Source organism: Accipiter gentilis, chromosome 12, assembly GCF_929443795.1.
Source record: "Accipiter gentilis chromosome 12, bAccGen1.1, whole genome shotgun sequence".
Lineage (NCBI taxonomy): Eukaryota > Metazoa > Chordata > Aves > Accipitriformes > Accipitridae > Astur > Astur gentilis.
The window spans coordinates 36,158,554-36,174,497 of NC_064891.1; the positions used below are offsets into that span (position 1 = coordinate 36,158,554).

The window sequence follows — 15,944 nt, forward strand, 5'->3', positions numbered from 1 at the left end:
CACAAAGAGAAGACATTTCATTGAAGTCCAGTATGATTTCTGAGACCTCAGCTTTTCAACTGCTTAGCAGTAGTTCAAATCCAGTCCCACTCAATCAGGGTAGGAATTCAGTTGCAGATGACAGCAGTGGCCACCCAATATGGAGAGGCTCACCGAGTTCAAAAAATAGGTTGGTTCTCTGCTTGGTTGTGTTTACACAAGGCTTCTCACAATAGCACAGAAAGCCAGTGAACAGAAATTAACTGTTAGGGGAGCAACACACAGGACACATCCACTCATAGCAGCTCCAGCCAAACACCCTTCTCCCTATAAAACTTCTTCTCCCCACACATCCCCTAAACAACTTGCTGCTTTTCTGCTTTCTCTCTCCATAACCTCCAAGCCCTTCTCGTCCCACAGAGCATGCTGCCACCTGCCCAGGCTCTACTCTTTTGTTTTACCCAGTTCAGACAGTCCAACACTTCATTGAAGAGCCGCAGCAAATGAACTGCTGCTCATCTTCTCTATCAAGCTGCCCTACAAATCATGCAGATGTATGTTCAGCACTGCGACACCGTCCTTCATGTGCTACCTGATGAAACCACAGGCACAGGAACAGCTTGAAGCATAAAAGACACAAAACCCGTGGTAAAACACAGAATTTCTGACCAAATCCAGAAGTCTGATTTGCTTAAGTGAAGGCAAAACAAGTACTTTACCTCCTGCTGAAACTGCAGGATCTATAGCCTTATGAAGGAGTCACTAACAAACCATTAACTGAGCATCTATAAAAAGGGCCAAAGACCAGACAATCTTCAAACTTTGTAACTTGTTAGGGGTATGGCAAAACAGAGAAATCAGAGGACCCTACCATAAAAATTTGGTGCCAAGAAAACAATCTTAATCAACCAACCCAATTCAAACTGTTGACTATAGTGATTTGCTGCAAGGTATCAGTTTATAAGATATAATTTTTAAGGATTTCCAATACAGGAAAGAGGTTTTTGTTTGGCCTTTCAGACATCAGGGAGTAGCTGACCATTTCTCTAATGCCATATAGCAGTATTTCTCCCTTGAAGCAGGCTTATCAGTATGTAGCTTACAAGTGGGAGAGAGAAGCAGCACCGGTCTGCTGCAAGTTTTTTGCTGCAGAAACTAGGTAACACTAAAGATGACAAATGGGAGGACAGACTGCATGCAAAAGTAACTCTAGCCCAGGCTTGTAGCATCTAGCAGAATACAAGTCGGATAGTGAGCTCTCTGAAGCCGAGGGGCTTATCAAGTCTGGGTCACTCATGGTCTATATAAATGAAAATAAACCAGGTAAGCCAACTCCACAGTTTCAGTTGCTGCACTTGCTACTGTAGAATAAGAGGCAACTCAGCTACAAATTATACACAGATTGTGTGCACTGTAGCTTGCTGCAAACCATGGAAAGCCCATAGACCTAAACTTCTCTTTTAAATAGATGCTCAAATCAAAATATTTTGCTTTGAATTTTCAACGAGCTATGGGCAAACATCCTATGCTTTACCGAAACTCAGCTACAAACAGCATGTGTTTGAACTACGAATTCCTCCTAATTCCAGCTCTTCTGCTTGCACAAATTCTGGGTGCTTCAGCAAAACCTGAGCAGTATACACAACTTAGAAAGCTTCTTATAAGTTTGCTGTAATTTTTATTTATTCCAAAAGCATTGACTCCAGTTCAGGTTGTTTTGGATTCTTCTATAAAAGGGACAAAAAAAAGTTGTCTCCCTCCCAACTCTGGCTTTTTCTTATCAGTATTTCTACTAAAATTGTTTTTAAAAGGGAGAGAGGAGGCAGACAGAAAGAAACAAGCAAAGTGAAACTGCATCTTCTGCTTGTGTGGATACACCACCTATCTTGGAATCAGACTTCTACCCATAATCACTCTTCAAATCCACACATTCACAGGGCTCAAATAAAGAGAACTACTTCCATCTATTAAGATTAGCTCCTAGCGATTCACTAACAAGCAGCACCGCAAACTAGAATTTAATCTTAAAATAAACAGATGAAGTGCTTTTTGATAAAACCAGTTTAAAAACAGAGAACATGCATAGTGTTAGTGGTAACTTAGAGAAGTGAACACTGTATTTGAACATGCATTGCTTAAAAGAGACACTGTGAAGGATCCTTACGTGCAGTGCATGCATTTCTGTCAAACTTCAGGGCTTCTTGAAAACAGAAATTCTGTTCAAACTTTTGCCCATTAAAATCCTACCAGTTCTGAAGCTGCACGCTTTCATGACATCCTAAACAAGAATTTATCATTATTACAATCTTTGGAGATCTGCTGGCATTCATCATGCCCAAATCACATGAAAAATAAAATTGGGAAGACAGTTCAGCTCCAAAGAACATGTATAAAGCAGAATGCAAAAAGTTTCAAAAAGCTCGGGTGCAAGTCTTTACAGTGTCCTTTTTAAACAGCAGCAAGTGTTACGGGTGTAAGTAGCAACTAGTCCTAAAACAAAGTGCCATATTTATATAAGTAAAGGTTCTTTTACCTTCAGAATCATCTGTCAATGCAGATAAAGAAAAAGAAACAAGAGAAAGGTTTACAAGTTGAATAGATTTCCAAACAGCACAACCAATAGCAGCATAAGCTCAGGTTTTCAAAGCAGCTGTCCTAGCTTTCTATGGCAGCAATTACTCCTTCAAGTAGTTCTCATGGAAGTGGCCAAACTAAATAATGCCGTACTCTTAGAACACTGGTGATCGCACATATGTAACTCAAGTTTGTCAATTCTTTGCTCTTCATAGGAGACAGCTAATAACATTCTTGTCAAGTCCATAATCAAGGCTGCTACCATGAACATGGATTCACCAGCACTATAAAATTCTGATCTTGTTCAAAACCTCTTTCATCAAGATCAGGCAACTGGATGAACAGGGAAAAGAAGGGCAAGTAAGCAAAGCCACAATTTGAGAGATGGTCAAGAATAACGTATCACAGAAGAATTTCCGCTTGCAACTCACTTGCATCTACGCAAGACAAGACAGTTCATTGCAGAAGACACTGTGAAAGGACATACTGCACAACATAATGCCAACATACCAAAACATAACTGGCAAATTTTACTCATATTGGAGAAATCTCACCTACTTTCCATAAGGTTATTTATCCCTTAAAGAGACTTTGAAGAAGTATCTTGGGGTAAATACTGCAGACAAGAGACTTTAACAGCAGTATCACCTCATATTTTGCCCATTCAAAGGAGCCTTCGCACTCCACTACATGTAATGGAAACTAAACAATGAGACAGAAATACTGTCAGGATGAGAAAGACTCTTGAGGTCCATGGCAAATGCAGGACATAATGAACCCACAGATACTCAGCCACCTTAAATGTAGCCTTCCGCTCACACTGTATTCATGCTTGCCAAAGGCCTCTGTTTTTTTATTTTTGGACAAGTTGATATGATGGATTTTCATGTTAATTCAACCAAAAGCAGAATGGATATCCTACAAGCCTTTTTATTTGTTGTCGATGTTTTTCTCTTAAAGCCTTGGAAAGCAAGTCTACAGCCATTTGGCTTGGATTACTAGTTTAAACAGGGATCAGGCCAGGACCTGATTGGCAAATACAAGCAGAAATGGTTTCCCAAGTAACACCTGCAACAAGGCACAAGTGAAATGTCAGAAATATCAGCTGAATCCCCCAGTGGGCTCTACTACACAACCTGCTTCAGTTTAACAGCTAAGTGACCTTTCTGGCAGAGCCACCTACTCAGCAGTCACCTGCATGACTGTAACTAGTGCCTGGTCTCCATTCTCCCCAGTGATGGTGGTGAGAGCAAGGGCACACAGGCTCAGCACCTGACAGGCATTGCTCTCTGATTGAGGCCTCCTCCCAAGCTAGCACTCACACAGCCCTCAATCAGATCCCATCCCCGTTCTCTAGGTACACCCTTTGTGCTAAAAGCAGGGAAACTGAGGTTGTTCTGCCTTCTACACCATTCACCCAAGAGCCTGAAATGGTTATACTCCACAGCTGTTTTACTTGTCAGAAGCATCTAGCTCTTCTTCAGTCTGGGCAGTCATGGCTCCTATTCATGTACTTAGCTTTAAGAACATTCTTCTAGCCCAAGCCTAACTTGGGTTACTGCTGTCATCTCCTTCAGTGTACTGATGTTTCTGTGAAATATGGGGTTGTTTTTAAGAGCTGCAACCATTTTCCTGGCCTTTGAGACCAGTTTTGATGGCCTATCAACAAAGGCCTTCGAAAATAAAGGCAGGAAGGGCAGGGAGTTTCACAACCTTGCTGTATAGTACCTACTTCTACATCTAACTATCTTGGGAAGGACAGTCTCTTTCTAAAGGCCACAGCAGGGCTGAAAAAGAAGGTTTTTCACACTTACATAGAGCCACCTTATCATAGGTACCTGAGATTTTCATCTCTCAATATCCTTGTTAAATCATCAGATAGTAGTGTCCCATTTGACAGTAACAGCCACAACTGTCCTTTCCCAATAGCAAACAATGACTCAATTCTTTATTTACAAACTAGAAAAAAAAAATTATCCCATTCCAACCTGCCTGCTGTTCACAGAACATAGTTTTGAAAATTAATAAGAGATCCAATATTACTTTAATGCAAGCTGCATACAACTAGATTTTTACTGTTGTAACACCTACACAATAATAAAGCAAGTCTCCACATTAGTAAATCAGAGTATTAGAGTTTATAATTTGAACAAAACCACCAAGGAGAGCACCCCCACAGTTAATACTACTATTACTACCAAGCACTTACCTTGCTCCTCCTCTTCTAGGTCATTCGATATTACATTGTAGAGTGTGTCCAAGGCATAGCCAATTATTTCAGAATCTGAACTGCAAATGAAAGAACCACTTTTCTTTAATGACTTATTTCCAGCTACTCTCACAACATAGCTTCTCTGCACAAGCGTTTCCCTTTGCAGCATTAGATCAAGTGAGAAGGACTGATGTTGACAGACATTTTGTAATACCACATAACCATGAGCTGTCCAGTCCCTGAATGGAGTCTAACTCCTTTTCCCAGTTCCATTCCCTCAGGTGGTCACATCCAGAAAGCCTGGCGACACAAGATGACCACAGAAAGCTTCGCTGTAAGCGTCTCTTCCATTTCTTGAGTCGCTCCTTCCAACCTGCTTCTCAAGCATACCAGGAGAAATCTCTGCGAAAGATTTGGACCCCCTCCCAGAAAGTCACCCAAAGAAGCTGCAGACAAGCTTCGGTACCATCCCAGGAAAGACCCTTCCTGCTACCCCATCAGCAAGAACCAGGAGCCAAAAGCTTGCGCGCCACATGAATGCAATGACAACAGCTGCAGATTCTCACAAACAGGCCAGCCTCCATGTCACCAACTAGGACTACACCCAGTTATTAAGGGCTTTTGATCTCCAAGCATCCCCAGGAAGCTGCTGGGCAGCCAATCTAACCCCAAAGCATTAGTTCACCTGCTTACACCAAGACTCTTCTCTTAAAAAGCTGTGCTTTACAACAGACATATTTCCTCTGTGTTACAAAGGCTAAACAATCCATAAACCCTATGCTACAAAAGAGACCCAGTGCAAGGGTTATTTGGGGGAATGTAACCATTTTTGCTACTTGCTTTGATGCTTATAAACCACAAAAGTATGAAAGCACAGCTGGTCAAAAAACAAAGGAAAATAAAACATAACATCACAAATGAAGGCACCTCAGAGTGCAGGAGAACACACCTCCGCTATTTTCGTGTCTTGCCCAAGCATCAGGAGAGCATGCTGTCAAAACAAGACCCCTCAATTCAACCTTTTCACTATATGCTTTCAATGATGTCCAAGACATACAAAGTGAGGCCTCCACACCAGAGATAAATTTGCATTTTAAAAAACTACTAGGCCAGTTCAGAGCAGAGGGCTAAAAAAACCAAGCTAACTAGCAATCTTAAAAGCCACACCTTACAGACCTACAGCAGTTGTTGCAGCCAGGAAAAGTAGAGATTCTTCAAGGTGATCCACAAGCTTTCAGAAGACAGATGGAGCAATCTGTAGCTACATTTCTTGTATCACTACAGCAAGGGCTTTAGCAGGCTGTCAAAGTGACACCTCACTTCCCTTTTTACGACACACTAAATCAAAGGTAGAAATAATCAGGCATCAGTGTAGTTTGTTCTCTCACATGGGTTTTGAATTGAATCCTGGTCCTGCTTATGTCCTCCTAGGACACATGCATTTTTCCTCAGTGTATCACTCAACTCATACCACCTGCTTTTAAGCTGGGCTGTCATGGAAACAAAAGGAGAAGAAAATTATTTCCTCCTCTGCCAAACTGTTAGTCAAGGCACATAAAGGAAGCCTTTAGTCCATGTAAATGGTCTCATCCAGCAGGTATGCTCAGATTTCCAGCCTGCTTATGTTTTCCCTTTATTATAATTTTAGTTCTTCAACACAACACTACAAAGCCTATGGTTTCCTTTTCATGTAACTGAGACAATTCCACATGTGAAAAACATAGAAATTATTTCCTGGAGACTTAAAAAAAAACCCAAGCTGCAGCCTTGCTTTTCCTTTCCCTTGTTAATGAAATCACAGCAGCTACAAAAGAATAAGGAAATTTGATGTAGATGTGGTAAAAGCAGGTCTTTCTTCTCTTGTCTAAAGAGAAACACATCATAAAATGAGGAGCAGCATCCTATCTTTGCTGTTCACTGCCTTGCTACCATCTGCTGTTTGCCACATACAACATTTTATTGATTGGTCTGTTCAGACTGAAGCTGTGCAGCTTTTGCTCTGTAGTGAAAAATCAGTAAAGAAATAAGACTTCCAGTCTGTCATGCATCCATAAAACAAACGGCCTTTATGCAATGCAACAAACCAGCACAAGCCACCTCCGGCATCTTCCCTCTGCTAGTTGTGCTTTTATGTGGCACCTGACCAACATGTCAGTGCAACACCGTGAGTTCACAAACAATAGCAGAGAAGAATCATATGAAAGTGAAGGCACCCAGGTATTGTCCTGGCCAGGTAGGTGCCCGAAAAATGCTTTTTTACCTACTCTTCTAAAATTATGGCATTGCACTGTCAGAATAGACACAAGCATCTTCTATACTGTCAAGAAAAGCATGGAAAAGCAGGGTGTTTCCATCATGTCCTCAATAACAGCATGCCTGGAAAGGAAGGCATTTTGTTCCCCCTAAAAACTCAAGTCATTGATAAGCTATCAAAGGGATAATGGCATTTATACAACCTCTTCCAAAAGTTTTAATGAGAAGCGTATTACAACTCAAAAATAAGAGAACTCCTTCTCTTAGGTTCATGTTAGGTTTCAAACTATTCTAATTGTCACACAAATTAAAAAATCTTGTTATGTAAGTAGAACCAAAGCAGTTAAAGATCAAGTTGAGTTCTCACTCTGGTGACTTCTCCCACACCAACAGCTGAGTGGTAGCAGCCTGTTCCGAAGTCAATGCCAAATTTTTTTCCAAAATAATCCCTCGTGGGATGTGGCAACATCTAGACAGCAAGTCAAGCAAAGTCCTCTATTAGATTACAGTTCCTAATTCATATTACAAAATAAACATACGGCATAAAAACACTGGTGCGTGTAAGAGTCTGGAACATTTAAAAGCTGACTCAGGAGTGTTAGCAGGCTCCAGGAAGGCTGATGTGCATAGCTGAAAAACTAGTGAAAGAAGTCAGTTTTCTATAGAACCAGTTTTAAGTACTCAGGCAGGAGATAGAGCTTAAGGCAATCTACAAGTAAACTGTTTAACAAGTGGAACAACATGTTCATTTCAGAAAGAGAAGCAGTGTATTTCTGTTCCACGATAAAGGCTGTAAATAATTTGAAGCAACAGTTTCAGATCTGAGGACAAAAACGAGAACAAGACACAAGAAGCACTCAGCATTTCAGCACAGCCATGCAAACCAGGCCTCTTCCCTACTAGAGTTAGGAGATGAAGCTATAAATGCTTCTCACCTCATACTAACAACTTCAGAATTAAGGAAATACTGGCATGCCTTATAACACAAAGAGTTAAAGAAAAGCACGATTCACTGCAAGGAATGTAAATGATGAACACAGCAACAAGGTTGCAAATGGAAGGAAGGAAAGAACTAGTACTGCTACTACAGACCTGATACCATACTTGTGCTTATCACTTCACATTCCATAAGAAGGAACAATTGATTCACCAAAATCAAGAGAGACACCAGAGATGGAAGACACATACTTTTTTACTCAAGAGTACATGAACAGTAGTTAACATAATTTTCAGAAAAGAGCTGTGCTATCTTACTTGGCTGAGGTCTTAAAGCCAAATGACTTTTCCATTAGATACTGATTTTACAATGAGGTTATTTGCATTAGAAAATAGTCCTCTCTTACCAGCAAAGTTGCTTCAATTTTTCATATTGCTATTGTGCATTCCACCAAGACAAATGCTGCTGAAGATCAAACAGTTGTGCATCTTGAACTGTTCCATTAATTTTTGGTATATACTTAACAGGAAGGCGTGTTTGCACTTGTCACTGTTCTCACATTACAGTACTCTGTACACCAGCTATCCATTCCGCGCATGCATCCTGGCTCTGCAAATTCAGAGACCCATGCCTGCTGCTGGCTCCTCCCTTGTAATTCTTTCCACCCAAACACCCCATTCCTGAAAGGCTGGAGAGCAGATTAAGCCTCACCTGATACAGTCCAACCAAGCCCTGCTTCTAGTCAACTGGGAACTAAGACAGGAATCCCATGGAATACATTCACATTCTGAAGCATGCAAAACACAGCAACTACAGGCATACATCCCAGACAACAGGCAGATAGGTGTGCAACATCTCCAGTCAGTAAGATAACAACTATCAGCAGCTTCAGAGCCAAAAAGCTTCACCTCAGGAGCTCAGTCACCCATCTTCAGACCAACCTAATAATCACTAAAAAACCATACTTCCCTAAAGCTAAGCTACAGAGGAAAACAAAAATCACAATTTTGACTTCAGCATACTGTTTTCTTCATCCTTTCACATTTCTAATCAAATTAGACCTTCTGTAATCTTAAACTTCACAGCCACACAGTCCATGTACAGGACCAGCACACGTGAGTCACTCACATGAATACAGTGACATGTGAGAAAACAAACTGAGTCAATCATTGACTTCTCTTTTCTCTGAAGTTGCATTGTTGCTGCTGCTACTTAAAAATAATCTTAAGCAGCTGCAACACAAAAAAATAGGGGAGGAGCAAATGAGCATTTTCCACTTCTACAGAAAGCTTCAGGGCACCTCAGGTGGACACTGCGAAGGTCCAAAGATCACACCTACAGGCACACACTGAAACAGCGATGACAGCACAACAGCACTGTCCTCTGTCACACCACCATCCTCTCAGTTTGATATGCCAGTCACACTGGGCACTGGGAACAGCTGAGCCTGCGACTCATTTATCAACCAATTATTCAGATGAGCTGGCTTTGCTTTGTATTCCTACAAGTGAAAAAGTCCCCAAAGCCTCACCTCTGCTATCACAGACACCAAACAGTGCACTCACACCACCTGTAACACATACCTGAACTTATCAGACACAGGTGCTACAACTAGACCTCTCTCAAATGAACCACCGCATACAACATGTAGGCCAGCTGATGTGCTGGTCCACCATAAAACACTCAGTAGGTAATCTGCCTATCAGCATTTTCTCACCTGAAAACCCCAAATCCACAACTACATATTTGCTGGTTTTTGAACTCAAAAACTTGTCACACAAGACACCTGCACAAAGCCCCAGCACACAAAAACTCCAAAGGGACAACTGGAGCCCAAAAAGCACAGAAAAGCTCTTAAGTTCCAGCCCTGAAGGGTTCAGGTTAGCATCTGAAAGGCAAGGAGACCAGCAGAGCCCCACCTCCCTTCTCAAAGTTCAAATCTGGCCTCATGAGCAGATAAGTGGATGAAAGCAGGCTCCTTGACCTAATTTTTTGAAGGGCTTCCCCTTTGCATCAGTGACACTTACTCCCATAACCTTCCCTTTTACTGTCTGCATCCTGCAAATCGCATGCAGGCCAGACATTCATTTTTAACTACCCAGCCAACAGAACGGCAATAATGCCTCCTTCTAGACACTGAACTGCTGCTTTCCCCATTCTCCTTTGGCTTGGCTTTAGAAAATGCTTCCCACATACACACATGCAAGAGTCCGTATATGCCCTTATGACTGCGGGGGTTTTTTTATATGTTTACCAGCTTTATGTTCAAATCCAGACTGAAAGGCTGTCACACTTGCCTACCTAAGCACCAGAACTGTGCAGTATTTGAAGCTTAAATCCAAGCACTGCAAACAGGTTCCAAGTTACAACAGGTAGGTACTATCAAGTACAGCAACACCATCAGTTGCAGGAAGAGATGGATAGCAAAGATATTTTAAATGCTGGACTGCAGAAATATTACTTTGTAGTCCACAAAGTATTTAGACTAGTGTCATCTGTCTTAACAGCAGCCATGGAGTCCAGCTTTCCTATTTACTTCAACTCTTCAGTAGAAAAGCCTGCATTATTCCCCATGACAGAATTATTCCAATTCATTTGATGACACACACCTGAGAGGACACACATTTGCTGACTTCATTCATTTCCTCTTAATTGTGTCTAGTTCACATTTTGCCCAATAACAGGTTGATTTGAGTTATTTCCAATACCACATTTAATTAACATCGTAAATTAGGATTTACCTTTCCACAGTAATGGAAACTGACCACTAAGAAGGATTAAGATGCACTTTGGTTGCCACCTTTCCTCTAGAACTGGTCTTTCTGTCCCTCAGCCAAGTTCCTGGAATTCTGTTCTTTTCACCTCTGAATACACTTTGATTAAGTTTGCCATCATAAAAAGCCACTGTGGCAGAAGAGCTGTTAGAAACCCAGCTCCCCTCCTAGCTTCACTGGAACAGAAAACTGACCCTGCACATGTGCACTTCAGCAGCAGGGAAGGGCCAGGTTATCAGCTAGAAGTGGCTGCCCAAAGTCAGCAACACACTTACCGGTCTGTCTGAAGAACGTGGATGAGGTGTTCCATAGCCTGTATGCCTACCTCCAGGCGGTATTTCTGTTTGGAGACACATGGAACAATAGTTAACAGTCTAACCCAAAGCCCAAGCAAAACGTTTTAAGCAATACATCGCAAAACTATTAAGAACCCACACGGCTCCCGAGGAAGCTAGGTGCTTACCTTAGACAGTGATTTAAGAGCACGAACAGCATCCCTCCGGTCATCCAACAACGTGGAGGAAGCTACTCGGTCACACAGCTTCTGAATCTGGAAACGCACAGGACACGCGCGATAAAAAACAACGTGCCACGGCCGCGCAACCGATTCCGAAGCGCTCCGCGAAACCCACCCTCATTTCAGCCACTGCACGGGAGCGCCGCTACCTCCCCACACGCGGACAACGGCTTCCATCTCTCCCCGCACAACGAGGCACCGCACCGACCCCGACAAACCCCAGCCTGCGGCCGCGCACCGCGGAAGGCGCACCGAGTCCCGGAGCCGCGCCGGCGAGGAGCCGGCCGGCCGGCACGGCCGCGGTGTCCGCAGCCCGGGCCCGGCGGAGAGCAGCCGTCGTCCGACCCCCGGGGACGCCCCACCGCGGGCCCCGCACGCTGCCCTGCGGGAGAGCGGCCCGGGCGGCGCCCCGCCGTCCGCCCAGCTCCCGCCGCGGCCCCGCCACCCCAGCCCAGCCGGCGGCGGCGGTTAGGCCCGGCCGGGCCGCGACGCAGCCCCGCTCACCGTCTCGGCGCCGGAAGGCTGCGGCCCGGCGCTGGGGCCGCCCATGACGCCCCGCAAGAAGTTCATGGCGACTGGGCTCGGCGCGGACAGCGGAGCTCGCCCCCGCCGCCGCCGCTCTGCCGCCTCCGCCGCCCCCGGGACGGAAACGTCCACCGCGCCTGCGCCGCGACGTGGCACCGACGTGGCCGGGGCGGGGAGGGGCGGGAGGGGCAGGAGTCCCGCGGCCGCGCCCACCGGGGGGCGGGGCCGGCGGCCATCGCTTCGTCACGGCGGGGGCGGAGCTTGGCCGGGCCGGCGCGGGTAACGCGGGCCGGCAGCGCGGCGGGACCCGGCTGGGCGATACCCCACCCCTCCCTCACCGCCTGCATTTTTGACGTTTTTCACCCGGAAAGAAAAAAAAAAAAAGAAACGAGAAAAGCGCTGGGCACCACGTCAGTCAGCAGAAGGCCTTGTTGCTCAGAAGGAAAAACCGACCCTCGGGGGCTGCGGGCATTAACCGGCCTGAAAACTCAACCCGCGACACCTCAGTAACCCAGTTCCCCCCCGGCGTTCCCGGGGTCTGTCCGTGCGTCCGGGAGAAGCCCGAGGCAAACAGTTCGGCCTGCGATTCAGAAATCGCGGTTGTTCGTAGTGGGAAAAGTGAGTGCCAACTCCTAACTAGAAGAAGAAAATGACTGTGTTGCATTTCTGGAACGGAACCAGCCCGGTGAGAAACAGAACTGTGGCCGGATACCAGTGGCGGTTCAGTCTAAGAGAAGAGCACTAGGTAGTTAATTTTCTTTCAGATGCTGAACTTCCCCTCATTGGATGCTACTGCAGCACTTTCCATATTCCTGCTGAGGAACAGCAGCCAAGAACCAGGGCTCCAAACCCTTCAGGCACTGCATCTGCACATCACCCTGACACAGTGCTCCCGAGGGTTACCGATAGGACTTTTGGCTTGGCAGCATTTGGGTTTTTCTGTGTATCAAAAGTTACAGCAAATTCTACACCAACAATATTGAATTAACACAGAAAGGAACCGATCGTCTTACTTGGGACTAAAACTAGTTCATTTCATTCCAGGGAGGGAACCCCTCTCGCATCGCAATTTAAATTAAGAGCTTTGGGGAGTTTATCAACTGAAGTACGAAATCAACACTTTAAAAAACATAATTGAAACTAAACATTTACTCTTTCCATATTCTAAAATGAATAGCTTCCTCCCCCATCTAAAGACAGACACCAAAAAGCAATGCATTTGTCTAAAAAGGTGAGATGCCTCAGCACTCATTACAAAACAGGCTTTTGCCAAGCAGTTTTGTTGATGTATAACTGCATTTCCACTAACATCAAAAAAGAAGCCCCGAGCACCTCCAGCCCTTGAGAAGCCCCGTAGGCTTTGGGGTGCAGCAAACCCCTCAGCCTAGTAAAAAGAAGATGCAGAGCAATCGCCCCTCATTTCTGCAATACTTGACACAGACCTGCCATTCACCTCTTGCCTGCCCTGCATTATCCCGCTTGGAGGTAAACAGCTTTTCTAAGCAACTGCCTTTTCCCCAGTGTCATCTTCCATAATGGGCAAGAAAACCCAAACTTCCTCTGAAACTGCCCAAACCTCCGGGCTGGCCACGCTTTTCCTTTTCCACTGACCCTGTTGTTTCCCCGCACAGACACCACCTGGCATGAGGAGCGGAGGATTTATGCCTTGCTGGGCAGCAAAGAAACCTTCCCCGAGTTTTACTCGCCAAGTAACCAGGTGCGTTGCAGCAGACACGCACCAAGCACCAGAACTCGCCAGAAACCCTCGTGTTGGGCATAAGGAGATTCCGGCCCTCACCAACAAAAAAACCCCAACCAAACCCAGGTTCTCCTGCAAGACACGAGAGTTCTTTATTTCCAAGTTTTCCATCCTTACATATACAAACTCAGAGAAAGCGATTTGCTTCCGAGGAGGATGTTTGACGCGTCCTGACGCCTCGGCCAGTTCTTTGCAAGTCAAGGGGACAAGCCAGAGCCATCCAGGACGGGTGCCGGGACGTCATCATTTGGTATTTGACCTACGCTCATGGATTATTTCTGATCTCGGCCTAGCTCTAACAATATTTCTGTCGCAGAGAGGAGCTCCAAACTTTTGCGAGGGGTGGAAAAGCTCGTTTTAAACCAAGGCTGATGACGCCCCATTACTTTTACGGCCGCTGGCCTTGCTCCCGCCCAGCAGAAGCCGAGCTGGAGAGGCGCCGGCCTCTTACCGGCTGGCGGCGGGGTGAGAACCGGCCACTCGGACCCTTTTTGCGCGTCGCTGAAAGCGGAACGAGACTCCGGTAAAGCAGGACCGCGGAGCCCCACCGGCGGCGGGAAACGGCCGCTCGCCCGGAGCGTCTCCGGGCGGAAAAGCGGCGGGGATTGGCGGAGAGCGCCCAAGAGAAGCTCCGCCCCCGCCCCGCCCCTCGCGGGCAGAGCGCAGGCAATACGGGCGGCGCAGGCGCGCCCGCCCCCTCCCCGCCCCCTCGCCTCCCCGCGCGGCCCCGCCCGCCCCTTTCCTCCGCGCAGGCGCGCACGCACGCACGCACAGGCACGCGCGCACGCGAGCCCCGGCCGCCCCTCCCTCCCTCTCTCCCTCCCTCCCCCGCCCGGCCGTGACATCGCCGCCGCCGCCCCGCTCGCCTCCGTCCTGCACCCCGCTGCGGGACACCTTCGCCGCGCCCGAACACCGAGCAGGTCCTGGGGGGGGGCGTGGGGGGGGTGTGGGGGTGGGGCGGGGATTGCCCCGGCTCCGCGCACCGAGACTTTTTCCTTAGGTGAGCGATGATGAAGGAGGGAGGGATCGGGGGTAGGCCCCGCTGCGGTGGCTGTGGGGAGGTTGGCCGTTTAACGGCCGCGGCGCGCGCGTGCCCGGTTGTGAGGCGGGGGGAGGGTGGCGGCAGCGCGCCAAACGGCAGCGCCCCCGGGGCCCGGCTTTGCCCTTCGCCGCCCGCCTCGCACTCGGCCGGGCCCGGCTGTTGGTTCCAGGCCCGGCTCCTCGCCCGGTGTGGCGAGGGGGGCGTCCGGGCCGGGGAACGGGGTGGGGGTGGGGGGAGCGGAGGGCGGAAGGTGGCTTTTGTTCGCCGTCACCTTGGCGGCGTGTGGCCTGCCGGCGAACGCTCTTCCGCCTCGCCCCGGGCGGCGGGGGGAGAAGCGGCCCCTCGCCCGCCGCCTGCGGGCGTACCGCCCCGGGCCCTGCGTGACTGGGTGCTGCGGCGTTCGGCCCCGCGCTCGCCTTCCCGGCTCGCCTGACGCGTTGCCTTCCAGGGGCCTCCAGAGGTGTCTGGGCTTCGGCGTGTGCGGGATGGCGGTTCCTCGGCCCCGTCTGTACTGCGGGAGCAAGCTTAGCTTCCCACCCTCGGCTCAGCGAGCCCTCCTTTTCCCTTACGAATCGGTTCTGCGATGGCATCGCCGGCTGCAAGATCTCTCCCGGTTCTGCAGACCTCGCGTTTCTCTGCTTCCTCTTTCCCCAATCACAACGCGAGCTTCTCGGTTTTTCACATGTAATATGGCTGAAGTTGTTGCAAGCGCCTTTTATTCTGCAGATCTGGATGCCTTGGGTAGATCTTCTCCGAGCTTCTCTTGTTTGCCATCCGAGCTGGGTTCGGTGTGTTCTCCAGCTTTTGCTCCCCTTAACCTCGGAGGGCTAAAGTAGAGGTCATTGCAGTTCCAGTGTTGGTGTGCAGGAGCATCCCCACGGCAAAGCTTTTTAAATCCCTCGGTTAGTTGGCTGACCCTGGATCTTGAGCTTGGTGGCAAGCACCACTGCACGAAAGAGCTAACACAGTAGCGAGAGAGGGAGTACGAGATTATTGCTTGATTTCAACCATAATGACTTAGTCAAGTCATGTAGGGTTTTTTTATTGTGGCCTTCCATGTTGGTTTGGCAGTTCCCGAGCTCTCTATGTTCTACGCATTTCAAGTTCAGCGTGCAAGTGTTCTGCTTTGCTACAGAAAGAAGCATAAAGGTACCCATGGTATCTTACCCATGAGAAATAGGGTAAGTTTTATTTTGGTCCTTGCTCGCTTTTTGTGCAGGTAGACTACTTGTACACAACCTGTGTGTTTAAAGCCAGCACGCTATCCTTTGGTCTGTCACGGGTTGGTGGAGCATGAGGGGAAAGATACCCTCTCTTAGTAGGTGTTCATCTTCTGTGTAAAGCACTCTCTGCTGTCTCAGGTATTTCAGGG

At 47.3% G+C, this 15,944-nt stretch overlaps 2 protein-coding genes across 6 annotated transcripts in view; one reads left to right on the forward strand and one right to left on the reverse strand.

Annotated features, from left to right (window-relative positions):
• The window catches only part of USO1 (USO1 vesicle transport factor), a 35,291-nt gene extending 23,394 nt beyond the window's left edge, over nucleotides 1–11,897 (reverse strand). For all 4 annotated transcript variants that reach the window (XM_049814901.1, XM_049814899.1, XM_049814900.1 and 1 more), the window contains exons 1-4: nucleotides 11,751–11,897; nucleotides 11,193–11,279; nucleotides 11,005–11,069; nucleotides 4,763–4,842 (exon numbers count right to left, since the gene is read on the reverse strand). In XM_049814901.1, coding sequence (XP_049670858.1) covers nucleotides 4,763–4,842; nucleotides 11,005–11,069; nucleotides 11,193–11,279; nucleotides 11,751–11,816 — 298 coding nt within the window. In that variant the 5' untranslated portion in view covers nucleotides 11,817–11,897. The remainder of the gene's footprint in view (nucleotides 1–4,762; nucleotides 4,843–11,004; nucleotides 11,070–11,192; nucleotides 11,280–11,750) is intronic.
• A 2,433-nt stretch (nucleotides 11,898–14,330) lies between these two features.
• Nucleotides 14,331–15,944, forward strand: part of G3BP2 (G3BP stress granule assembly factor 2) — a 28,609-nt gene continuing 26,995 nt past the window's right edge. For both annotated transcript variants that reach the window (XM_049814954.1, XM_049814955.1), the window contains exon 1: nucleotides 14,331–14,450. The gene's annotated coding sequence lies outside the window, so the exon portion shown is untranslated. The remainder of the gene's footprint in view (nucleotides 14,451–15,944) is intronic.